The sequence below is a fragment of the Carassius gibelio genome, chromosome B9 (assembly GCF_023724105.1).
Source record: "Carassius gibelio isolate Cgi1373 ecotype wild population from Czech Republic chromosome B9, carGib1.2-hapl.c, whole genome shotgun sequence".
In the NCBI taxonomy this organism is placed as follows: Eukaryota; Metazoa; Chordata; class Actinopteri; order Cypriniformes; family Cyprinidae; genus Carassius; species Carassius gibelio.
In genome coordinates this window covers 19,498,081-19,511,070 of record NC_068404.1, presented here as the reverse complement: position 1 = coordinate 19,511,070, position 12,990 = coordinate 19,498,081, and the positions used below count along the sequence as shown (strand labels likewise).

General features: G+C 37.5%; 1 protein-coding gene across 14 annotated transcripts in view; it reads left to right on the top strand.

Annotated features, from left to right (window-relative positions):
* caska (calcium/calmodulin-dependent serine protein kinase a) overlaps positions 1-12,990 on the top strand; it is a 158,087-nt gene that overhangs the window by 99,000 nt on the left and 46,097 nt on the right. For all 14 annotated transcript variants that reach the window (XM_052564431.1, XM_052564421.1, XM_052564433.1 and 11 more), the window contains exons 3-5: positions 4,585-4,690; positions 5,923-6,000; positions 7,594-7,666. In XM_052564431.1, the coding sequence (XP_052420391.1) occupies positions 4,585-4,690; positions 5,923-6,000; positions 7,594-7,666 (257 nt within the window). The remainder of the gene's footprint in view (positions 1-4,584; positions 4,691-5,922; positions 6,001-7,593; positions 7,667-12,990) is intronic.

Genomic DNA, 12,990 nt, shown 5'->3' with positions numbered 1-12,990 from the left:
AGGACTTCTCATCTCCCAGTCTGCTGTGATGAAGTGTGCAGTTATCATCACAGAGCTCTCCGTCCCCCTGGACGTCCACCCGTCTGTCGTGAGCGCAACAGAGGATGCTCGGGATAGCTAATCCACAACTTTTTTCTTCTCCTGTTCATAAAGATCTGGCACAATCTTTTCACTCTAACCTCTTTCCTTCATCATTATATCTGACAGGGAAGCCAAAATGCGCGGGGCGTTCAAGCTCCTCCGCTCGGCATTATCACTGAGTGTGGACTGAACATGCGCAACTTTTTTTTTTTTTTTCATAAATCAATCCGCGGGTCACGCGTATGCCGAACTGAAGATATTGATCTGAACGGATCACGGATCAATGATGATCCGTTGCACCACTACTATAGTGTCATTTGAAAACATTGCAGTTGCGTTTCAAAATACAACAACGAGCACCACGAAACCATTTAAAGAGGCGCATTCAGCGGTCTCCTTGACAGAAAACATTCAGCAAAGTAAAATGATCTCAAACGTATGGCGCGCTCTCTTCATTTTATCAAACGATCATAATCACATTTTTTCAATTTACAGTCCTGCTACTAGCATTTTATTAATACTAAAACCCCTTTAATTCAGGTGAGAAAGCTTTTTTTCCAAGTGGCTTTTGCACATAATAATAATACCGCTGCAGACGCATTTTGCAGCATTAAGGTTACTACTTGATCGTTAATTTAAACGACAATCGATCATGGAAATTATCAAATATTGACATCCCTAAATACAAATGAGTTGGATGAAAACTGCTTATTGTCTGTATCAAACCATGCTTCCGAACACATGTGATTCACCATTCTGGGCAGCTCCAGGACGTCTGTCTCTCAGAGCGCGGTGCTGTCTGTGAGCGGGGCGGAGTAACGGAGCCCTCAATCACGCTGCAGTGTTTGTGAGAGCTGACAACTTCTCCACCCCATTTACAGAGTGAAATTCTCTGACTACCTTTATCTCGCAGGTCTGTTGTTGAATCTTCCAAAAGCTTCACATGCAGTGGCTGTAGCAGCACTTTCCACCGCGCCAATAACACGGGGCTGCCCGCCGACGTGCCTGACTTTAAATCGGCGCTACTAAACACGGATATTGGCCGATGCCGATATATTAAAAAATGACAAATATCGGCCCGATATATCGGCCGAGCGATATATCGGTCGACCTCTAGTTCACACACAGAGTTCATAGTGGAAGATAAAGTGGGTTGGAGTCCAGGGGGACAGCAGAAGGTCAGCGGTGTGTCTGTGTTTGTATGTATCTGTCAGAGGAGATGAGCAGATTCGTTCAGGTGCTGGACATCTGCCGTTAGCTCAGCCCCTGCTCTTCATACTGCTGGAGCCAGTCGACATGTTTTATTACTCTGAAAAATTGCGGCAGCTCAGTTAACCATCACAAGATAGCCCGTAAAATCTTCTGTGCTTCGCCAAGAGTGTCATGTACTTGGTGCAGAGTGTGTTATGAGAAATTTGGGCGCTTTTAGAGACTTGTAGATACTCATGGGAATGTCCCGGGGGAAGGCTCCAAGAGGAAGCTGGACAGAGATAGAGAGTATCAAGTGTCCAGACGGTGTGGGAATGTTGTGCCAAACTGCCTCTTCTCTGTGAGTAAATCTTTTCCTCCTCAGATAATCAAGCTGCATCTCAGTTTGCTGTTGCATCATATTAAAGCTGCACATCGTCCTCTCATCATGAGTTTCCAGATTTTCCTATAATTCCCTAAGCACCCCACCCTTGAAACACAGGCTTCAAACACCTGGAGCAGACAGAAAAGGTGCCACATGATGACCTGTACCATTCAGATATTTGTAACTGAATGAATTCATCATTTCTTTTAGCTTCAATACAAAGTAAATTGTAGAAACCAACTCGGCTTAACTGCCACAGCATTATTCATCATTGAGATTCTTAATGATTCTTAATATGTTATCCTTATAAATGTCTTGGCCACCACTTTTGAGCAGTTTAATCCGTATGAAAGATTTATTGTTCTACTGACCCCACACTTTTGAACAGTAATACACGATTTAGATAAATGCAGCTTGATTTGACATTTTGTTGTTTTTAAAGCATGATAGCACAAGCAGAGTTTGCAAGCTAAACATTTCAAGTTGAAGATAAAAATGTCTGTTCTGCAAAGAGTAGTGGAGCATAGTTCTTGTCAAGTGTCATAAAAACACTTTATTTTATGGCTTTTATTATGGGCCTTATTTTTTCCCTGTAAAACGTGATTTTGCTCTATTGGCTCCCATAACCTAAAATCTCATCTGCAATGTTTGAGTGGTGGTTTAGATAAAGAAGATCTATGCAGTAGTCTGTGTAAATCACTCAGGGGAGTGTCTGGTTTATGGCTTATCAGTAACCAGCATCTGGGCTGGTCGTTCTGATTGATGTTCGCTCGATTGGATAGACTACTATTACCTTTTGTTCTCACTGATGGAGAGCAGGTTCAACTGAGCAGATGTTGGTTTAAATGTTAGAATGTCATTGTCAAATATAGAAACAGAACATCCATCAACTGAAGTTTTGCAGTGAGTGGAACTCAGTGAGTGTGATTTGAATTAGAATGTGTGATGTGGTTTCGTTTGCACTGCAGCAAGCTGTCCTCACACAGTATTGACGGTATGTGTCTCCTCCAGTCTGTGTAGCTTCACTGAAATCTGCAATGATATACTGTACAGTAAGAGGGATTTCCCTGCTCTTGCCAACTGGGTCACAACTGATGAAACAAGTCAGGAAAGGGGGAGGACTCTCCACTAGGGATGAAGTGTGTAAGTAAAAAAAAAAACAGAGTAGTTTTAGGAAAGAACAAGGTACTAATGCATGCACATTCTGTGATGCATTTTGCTATTCCGAGTCATGGTTTATGTGGTTAGCATGTGTCCCAACACTCTGAGGTGCACATTTCCTGTTCTGTTATGTCTGCTCTGTGTCTTTTATGCAACGCTGATTGTTTCATGGTGTTTGAGCTAGTGTACATTGATGTTTTAGCTTTACCAAGCTCTCTCTCACATGCTAATGTCACACTAATAGGTTAGTCTTTAATATGCTTTATTTTTTTCTAGCTCCACAGCCTCTCCAAGTGTTTGATAGTGGAATTTACTGAAAGGTAAAAAAAAAAAAGGTAATATAAATAAAGGGATTATTTATCTATTTGTTTATTCATTTACAAATATCAAGAATTGCATGGGTCAGAGGACTTGTCATAAAACGTTCAATAATTGGATATTTTAAAAGATTTATTAACCTTGTCATGAAAGTCTATATTTCATTTCCGGTTTCCTGGACTTTGCACTGGTTGCACAGAAGGAATTTGATGTGGAAGACATTATATATATATATATATATATATATATATATATATATATATATATATATATATATATATATATTTTTTTTTTTGTGTGTGTGTCTTTTTATCCTTTATTGAATTACTTGTAATTCCTTGATCTATGCAAATGAGACCCCTATATATGTGAATCTCACATTTCATTCACGGCACCAAAAAGTTTATGTGGAACTTAAAGGGGTCATCGGATGCTATATGCACTTTTACAAGTTGTTTGAACTGAAATGTTTGTTGGCAGTGTGTGTACACAACCACCCTATAATGTTAAAAATCTGTTTTTATATTTTTTTTATCTCATTAAATGATTTTCCCCTTTGTCAAATCGAGCAGATTTTAGACGCATATGTGTAGTCAAATCGAAAGGCAGATCGCCTTTTCTAATAATGTGCTATTTAGCAAGTTTCAAGGTGAATGTGGCAAAAGTGAACAGTCCCTCAGCGAGTGGCTCAGAAGAGAGGGGTGGGGTCAGCAGAGCTAACTTGCATTTAAATGAAAATACTACAAAATGGCTTGCTCTGAAAAGAGGGTAAAAAGGGTGTTGTTTTATACTACCATTGAGAAATTTTAACCAAACTACGTTACAGACTTTTCATTAAGACCCTAAAGAATCATATCAACTTTTGGAAATTGGCATCCGATGACCCCTTCAAGAAGTTGAGGAAGTATGAAACCCACAGCATGCAAAGACTAATGTGCTTCACACATACAGAATACTTATTCATTGTATTCACATGGCTCATCTGGCTTGTTAAACAACTGTTTTTACTGTCTTCTAATGGCTGTGTTATTCTTGAATGCCAACAGTTTTAATTACAGATGAGAAGAGCAGCAGTGTGTGTGCGGGGTCGTCCACACAAATGTCTGTTTGTGCACTATTGCACATTTTTGCTATTTGTGCAAAGTCCTGCATCTGAATTAGTGTATGAACTAGTTTTAGTAGTGAAAGATGCAGATGTGAAATTTGGCGTTGACCTTGACTTTTTTTTTTCTATTAAATTGGGATATTACAGACAATAAATGTCTAAATAAAATTAGATCATTCTTTGTTTCAATTTAGCATTTTTATCAAACCTTTGCATATGAGTATTATCGCTTATTATTTAGTAGAAAATTAAAAACTATCTCTGATTTATTAAGCATAGTAATTCTGAGTGGCTTCCTGGGTGAAACAATATGTACTTTAAAAAAAATCTTTTTGTCTTCCTGTAGATCTGAAGAGAGAAGCAAGCATCTGCCACATGCTTAAACATCCTCACATAGTGGAGCTTCTTGAGACCTACAGCTCTGATGGGATGCTATACATGGTGTTTGAGTTGTAAGTTTTCATTCTGAGCAAATCCGCACTTGTTTTAACGTTCCTTTATTCTTTATTTACATCAAATATTAACACATCCATGTGGTTTTAGTATATGTGAAAGGAATTTCAAGGATATTTTGAAGCATATTGTGACAAAGTTAGGTCAGTGAGTTCTAAAAAGCATCTCAAAACAAGGCATAAACATGCTGTGCTCTGTCCTGTGTAGCCTGTGTTTGTTACTCTCTCAGCAGGTTTGGAATAGGGTATAGGTTTTGTTTTGATTCCAAAATGCTAAATGCTCATATGCTTATCTAAAGTGCAGAGCTTTTCTCAGATAACTTTCATGCAGTGTGAGCTCTTATCTGAAGAAGCGCAGCTGCCTCTCAATGAATTTTTTTTTTTTTAAGGCCTTAAGAGACCCGAGTCGACACAAAAGCAGGGTCTTCCAGAGCTTTGCTGCCCCCTGGAAACAACACCGTTACGGTCTTAGTGTTAACGCACTGGGAAAATGTTCAATCAGAAAAGTGTTCATTTCTGAAAATTGCCATTGTTAACCCAGTCCATATTTCATAGTTCAATTTGTGCTCAGAGATAATACACAAGTATCAGCGAAGCAAAAATCACACTTGAGACAGGCCTTGCAATAAATGTCTCCCACACTGAAAGTTACGAAATAACACCACCATCCAAAAAATTGTTTTTAAAACTCTTGTTTTCAAAGTGCCCATGTTATGGGTTATGAAAGGTTTATATTTTGGTGTTGGGAGTCCCCCCCCCCCCCCAAAATGATTTGTTTACAGCATTACCAGGGAGACAGCTATTTTTACCACTCTAAAAGAGGCACCTAGTGGCAAAGAATTAATTTGGATTTTTATTCAGACCAACGCGATGCTAATGTTTCACTACTCTCGTTTCAATGATTCAGACTCGACTCTTTCTTTTGAGAGACAATAACTTTATACATGGTGCACTTTCAGATTTTAAACTTTGCAAGATATTTTCATTCACTTAGAGATGTTACACACTGCATGAAAGGTAATTTTCAAAAATCCATAATAGAAACACTTTAATATAAACCCCTATGGGGGGAATTTGGATGAAATGTCAGTATAGTTGGAGTCAGACAAAATAGATTTTTACTTTTGTCTTACAGATTTATAAAGTTAAACCAGAAATAGATTTTAAAACTGATTGTGCCAGTATTTGACTTTACATTGCTGATGAGATTCCTGATTTGTTCTGTTTTTCAGCATGGATGGCGCAGATCTCTGCTTTGAGATTGTGAAGAGAGCAGACGCTGGGTTTGTTTACAGTGAGGCAGTAGCCAGGTAAATACTTCTGAGCATGTTCATACATTTCCTGTTCCTGTGCTGTTCTTAAAACCCCTTTGCGGTCAAAGATCGTCAATGGCCCCAGATTATTGTTGTTTCACTTTCACAGCACGTTAAACATCACACTGTGAAAAATTGTGCAATCAGTAGAAAGATTAAAGACTCTAGCTTCGATATTTGACCACTGTTGTGGTAAAACATTGTTGCAGTAACAGTAATTTAGAAATTTATGTCAGGAGTGCAAAATAATAAATCCGTATTATGGCAAATTTTGAATATAAATTCACCACCCATTCATGTTCAGTCACGTCAGCAGCGGTTTATTAGTGTTCACATAGATTCACTGAACAGCATCGGTAAGGGATTATTGTCCAAAGATACATTTACATGGAGATATATAGATATGTTTACTCTTTTACATCATATTTCTTCAGAGAGAATTTGACAGATAATTAATTTTTCAGACAGAGATTTAAGGCATTTTGAAAACCATAAAGAAAATGTGCATTCGAAATTCTAATTCGTGCAGCGCTGTGAAAGACTACAAATAGTATATTTTAACAACATTAAACAACCAAATTCCACATGTGATCATAAAAGGAAGTTATCACAAACACTGGTTGGTGGTTTGAAGTGAGTTTTGAGTAAAAGTGTAGTAATAGTTTCACAAATTGCCTTATGTAGCTTGATGCTAATGTTAACTCTAATGCAGCTACATACAGTAGTAGGTGCGGTTCTTCTTTATAATGCATTTGGTCATAATAATTCACGTAAGGTCATAAGAATATGTTTTGTTGCATTTTTATAGTAAGAATTTGCTCTGCGTGTGTGATCACGGTGTGTGTGTTCACTGCTGTGTGTGTGAACTTTGGATAGGTTAAATGCAGAGCACGAATTCTGAGAATGGGTCACCATACTTGGCTGTATGTCACTTCTCTTTTCACTTTCAAGAGCTGTGGCTTGGTAAACCTTGAAATACCAGAAATAAGGCTAATAATGGCTGAATAAAAATGAAAGAATAATGATGAGAGAATAATGCGGATTATGTCTCATACCTGGCCGATGTGTGAAAGGCTTGTTTTGTATGAACAATAGAATCATGAATGGGGCAGTTTGCTGGTCCAGACATGAGATAATAGCACACAGGACAGCTTACAGGGGTCATAAATAAATTGTATTAGCCTTCTCTAAAAACACACATGACATGGTCTTAGAAAATGTTTCATAAAATTCACAGTTTTAGAAATTTTATTAATGCATTTTCAAATGAAGCATTAGGAGAGCTATGGCATTAGCTTCATTATTTTTCTAAAATTATATCCTACATGAATACAAATTTTTTATACATATTTGTATTTTTGTTTTCAAGGTTGATCTTAAACATCTCTGTTATCATAACAGTAATTCTGATTCTTGGATAGTAAACTTTGAAGTGTCATATGTTTATTATGTTATAAATGTTGTCATCATTTATTCACCATCATGTAGTTTCAAACCTAGTTCCATTTTCTTTCTTTTCAGGTAGACAAGGCCAATGAAGTTTGAAATTAATATAGGTTTCTGTCTTTCTCTGCTCTCCTTCTTTTTTAGTCATTACATGAGACAGATCCTAGAGGCTTTGCGGTACTGCCATGACAACAACATCATTCACCGGGATGTGAAAGTAAGTTCAGTGGTGACTAGTGCTTAAGATGACTGCTCACCAAAGCTCTTTGTGTTACATATTGATGTCTTAGCAGTTTTCAAACTTTTGCAACTTCCCCCTTCTATTGTATGGTTGCATCTTACCATAGCATTGTAAGAATACACAAGGCTGTTCTCTTTTCTTATTAATAGCCTTCAGCTGTCATTACTAGGAAATTAAATGGGAAACTGATATAAAGAGATTGTCATATGATGATGCTAAAAACATTATTTTGTGTATTTGGTGTAATGAAATGTGCTTGTGTGGTTTAAGGTTCAGGCTGCGCCAGGTAATCCTAAAACCATGTCTACATTTGTGTTCGGAGATACGTCAAACAACAGGCGCTACTACACACTGCTCAAAAATAGCTATTGAATCATCAGTGTCAAATTTTTTAAATATGTAAATGTACTTATAGACTGTGAGTCAAAACAGCCTGTAGTCTACTCTCCCAGGATCAGGAAACAGTCCTCCATAAAATGTGCTGCACACATCTGAATATTTGGGTTGAACTGTTCTGGAACAGTGTTGTAAATACAACTTAACCACTGATTTCTAGTTGTGTCCTCTTTTGGAAAACCCAAAAAAGTAGTTTGCTTTAACAACAAAACATACAGTGTCTAAACAAAATTGCAGCAGTGGTGGCAGCAACAATAAAGTTACACCTTCTTTCTTTGCATAAACATTTGGGCGGCGTTAGGCAAATCTTCCCACATTATTTCGAAAAAATGGTGGTGTGTTTAAATGAGGTGTTTTAAGAGGACGTGGGTGAGTCTATATTATATTTTAGTCTTTGCAAATTTAGGGATCTTATCTATTCACAAACAGCTTGTAACACTCCAAAGAGAAAGGAAAACTTGAAATCGCATCATATGACCCCTAATAGAAATATTAACTGATGTTTCAACAGTCGCCCACTCTTACAGGTACTAAGGGAAAATGCTTAATATATGCTGCTATACTAATAAAATTATCAGACCAGGACATTTGGTTTACTTACATTGAAGAAATGTGCCATTTAAAAAAAATGTTGATTAACCAATGTGCCAACTGTGGAACCCCCCCCCCCCCCCCCCCCCAATAGATAATGTATTATACAAAATGCATTAATGCTTTGTACAGTACATACACATTTTTAAATGATACAATAAAAAAAAATAGGCCTATGTGATTTTTGTTGTTTTTAAATACTGTATTTTCCACTCTATAAGGCGCGCTTAAAAGCCTTTAATTTTCTCAAAAAACGACAGTGCGCCTTATAATCCGGAGTGCCTTATATATGGATCAGGGCGCTCTGTCAAAACGTTGACATTCCCTTTAGCACAGCTCCATCTAGTGGATGCATAACGCAAACCCAGTCAAACGTTTGACTGCAGTATCTTCTATTCTATGCGCCTTATAATCTGGTGCGCCCTATATATGAAAACAGTTCTAAAATAGGCCATTCATTGAAGGTGCGCCTTATAATCCGGTGCGCCCAATAAATACGGTAAGTAAACTCAGCTTCATTGTTTCTCTCTCTTTGTCTCGCTCTCTCAAAATGGCCATATTTTAGAAAAAAAAATCTAGTAGTTTGCATCACTGGATATAGCTGTCGGTCATTTAACGTTTCTATTGTAAACATATTTGTTTACGTAATTTTTTGCAGCTTCATCTTACCTCGTTATCTTTAACGTTAAACTGACGCTTCGTGCTCTGCTTGTCAACAGTAAACCCCGCCTGTTAGAACGTTAGACCTTTGATCTGAAGAGCCTAGTATGTGCAGAGGTCATGTGCGCATCCGTAGACTAGTGCACACACTTTAATAGTATTTATAGCTCCTTACAGGCTGTGTGACTATTAGAACTTATTAACTCAAAATGTACGTCAGTATGCAGTATGTCAGCGATTTTCCCTCAGCGTGCCATAGGTTGCCGACCCCTGGTATATGTGATATGCAAGAGGAAATTAAGCATTTGCATTTGCCTCAGAGAAATGCAAATCTACCATCAACTGCCTTAGGGCAATCAGATCTTATTAGATCAAAGATGATATTGATGACTAGGGGACTGTGAACCATAATTTTCTCCTGTCACCCAGTCTTCACCTGTATTTTACTACATTGTAGGAATCATTGATAAAAAAGGACAAAATCAACAAAGACATGTATAATGTTAATAAAGAATTATATTTCTAATAAATTGTGTTCTTTTGAACTTCATTCATCAAGGAAGATTCTTCCATCAAAGGTTTCTTACTCAAACATTAGCATTGTTCTTTGTGAATTGCATTGTGTTTTTAGTGTATGCACCATTGATATGATACTACATCAATCAACTTTTTAAGTATTCTGTCTGGATACATTTAGACTGAGATTTGCCTTTTAATTTGACTGATTATATTCTGACAAAATGGCTTAATGGAGCTAGCTATCTGGCTGAGATTAGATGCAAAAGCAAAATAGGTAACTATAATCTTGCTATTTTATAGAAGTAATGATGCTCACGTTGAAGCTCCTGACAGGCATTTACTACAGATATTTACAGTCTGTAAAGTAATAGCCTTTAATGCTGCTGTCATTAGAAATGTAGATGCATACCTACTCCACCATGCAACATAACCTTCAACATAGTCATATGTGTGCTGCAAAAAAGTGAAAAAAGTTTTGCAAGCACACATACTTTATTTACACAAATCAGGGTTTTTCCTGGCTCAAAATGAGGTGGAGGTGGTACTATTCTGATAATGTGCACTTCAATGATTAAAAATAATTAAAATTCTAAAGTTACATTTTACAAAAACAAACCTGTTGAACATGAATTTAAATTAAACATACCAGCTGAAATGGGTCCTTTTGTATAGGTGAACATATACCATAGGGTTGTTAAACATTTCATGAAACTGAAAATCTTTTTCCACTCCTTATAGTCTCTTGGTCCACATTGCATTGACCCAATATATGTTTATCCACTTTAAGTGTCTTTATAGAAAACTAAATATTTTGTTACAACTTTAGGTGAATTCTTCTGATTAGTGTTGGGCGATATGGTCATTTTTCAGATCGTCATATCGATAGCCCGTGAGATCGATGATACACACGATATTATCATGCATGGGCGGAGCAAGAGAGAGACTCTTTGTTCTTTTCATAGCATAACTATTGTATTTGGTGTTTTAAACCACGCATGTGCATGAGAGAGAGCCTATGGAATCACCAATAATAAAAAATATACTTTAAAACATACTGATAAACTAACATTAAATATAAAAAAAATGTATTTAAAACAGCTAGTTCATATATAGTTGGACGCCCTTGTCATATCGCGCGTCCTGTGACAAATTTGCCACATCTGTGCACGAATGTTTTTAGTCTAAAAGTTCTGCAAAATCAAAATCTGCAAAAAGTCCAACAGTTTAACACTACATAAACGAACACATTAAATATAAAGTATTCAAAACAAGTGAGTTCATATATGTGGATATTCATATACAGCTCTACAAACCGCGCGCCACATGACGAGACCGACGCACCGCCACAGAAACAAGAATGAGATGCATTCTGACATAACTTTGGCATTAAATTCAGCTAGTGAGGGCTCGTTTAAAATATTGCACACATATAGGCCATTTAGTTTACTTGTTAAAGTGCAATGAATTACCTTATATCTGCAGACGAGTTACATCTGTTTGTGGATGGAGACTTTGTAAAGGTCAAAACTATATATTTTGCATGCATCACGTTATAGTGCGGTATGCATGAAAATAATAAATGGCGGCAGAGCGAAATTATCATCCATAGTGGTTCTCAAATAGTCCTTCTACATTGTCAAGAAGAAGTTAAGTGATCAGTCTTTAAGAGAAGGACTACGTGAGAACCACTATGGATAAGTTCGCTCTGCCGACTTGTTATTATTTTGTCTTTTAATTTGTAAATCCAAGAAGGAATTAATATCAAGTGGCAAGTGACATAAGCGGTGGCAGGTGACGTAAGCAGTTTTCAGCTCACCACACCACGCCGCGGTAGTATAAAACCATCTTGTTCCGTCAAAATTACTGGAGTGAATAAGGAGTTGGAATGCGAGTATTGAAAACGACCATGATAGACTATTATAGCATCTATTTAGCATATCATTTATAAAGTTATTTAGATTATTTCGTGTAGCCTATGTAGTTAATTAGCATAGTTGTTAGTGTAATGTTAGTATTGTTAGAAGCATAGTTAGTTAGTAGCATAGTATTGCATCAGTAGCTTCAAGTTGGCGTATGTGTAGTGTTGCTGGTTGCGACAGCACTGCTGGACTACATAGTTTTTCAGTAGACTTTAAAATTAGGCGCCAGTGGTTGCATGCACTTGGCCTGGAAGACCGCGAGTTCCGCCTAGAGTTGGAGTGTGCAAACTGCATTTTATGAGGTGGAAATGGGCTTCTCCACGCATCTCGCGCTGAAAAGTGACGCGGTGCGGAAGTTAAGACCGCAGTTTGAGCCACCAGCTCGAATTGATATGGCTCAGGCCACAGACACCTCAACATCCTCCACTTCGGGTGAAGGTGGGGGAGAAAAGTCCTCTACTTCAAATGAACGCTCTGTTGCAAAGCTACTTGCGTCACTACAGTCACTCCATTTTAGCGACTCTGACAGCAGCTGTCAATTAATCTGTCACTGCGGGTCTCAGGTTCACGCCCCACCCACTCAGCCCCGCCCTCGGTTCGTCCCCTCTATCTCCACTTTGCTCTGCCCACTTTTCAGCATTTTTCAAATATTGCCAGTGGGTGGAGTCAGGCTCTGACCAGGGATTTAGTTACCCTTTAAATATGTGGGACACCAACTCCTCATTTTCCTCCTTCAAATTTCTGTTCTAATTTTTCCAGAATCCTTTTTAATAGTTAAATTGCATTGTATTATCAAAAAGCATGTTTGATTAATTAAAATCATGGAACTTATACAATGCCACATCAGTTTATTAAAAGTTTGACAAAGATGACATGTTTAGAGTTAGGGTTGGGTATCGATTGTGTTTTATTCGATACCGGTGCCATTTCGATACTTTTAAAACGGTATCGGTGCCTAAACGGTGCCTGAATCAATACTTCTATAAAAATAAATAAATAAAATTAAATAAAATAAACCTTAAAAGGATAACATTGAAGTAAAATAAATACATAGCATTCACATGCTCCTTGGATGCTCTCATTTCCCAAGCTTCTCTTACTCTAAGGCTAATAATTACAAAACCACACATAATGTTTCTACTGTATCTCTGAAAATAATGATATTTAGTTCGGATGAGTGCTGTCAGTCACTGTCTTTAATCAGTTCTGTGAATG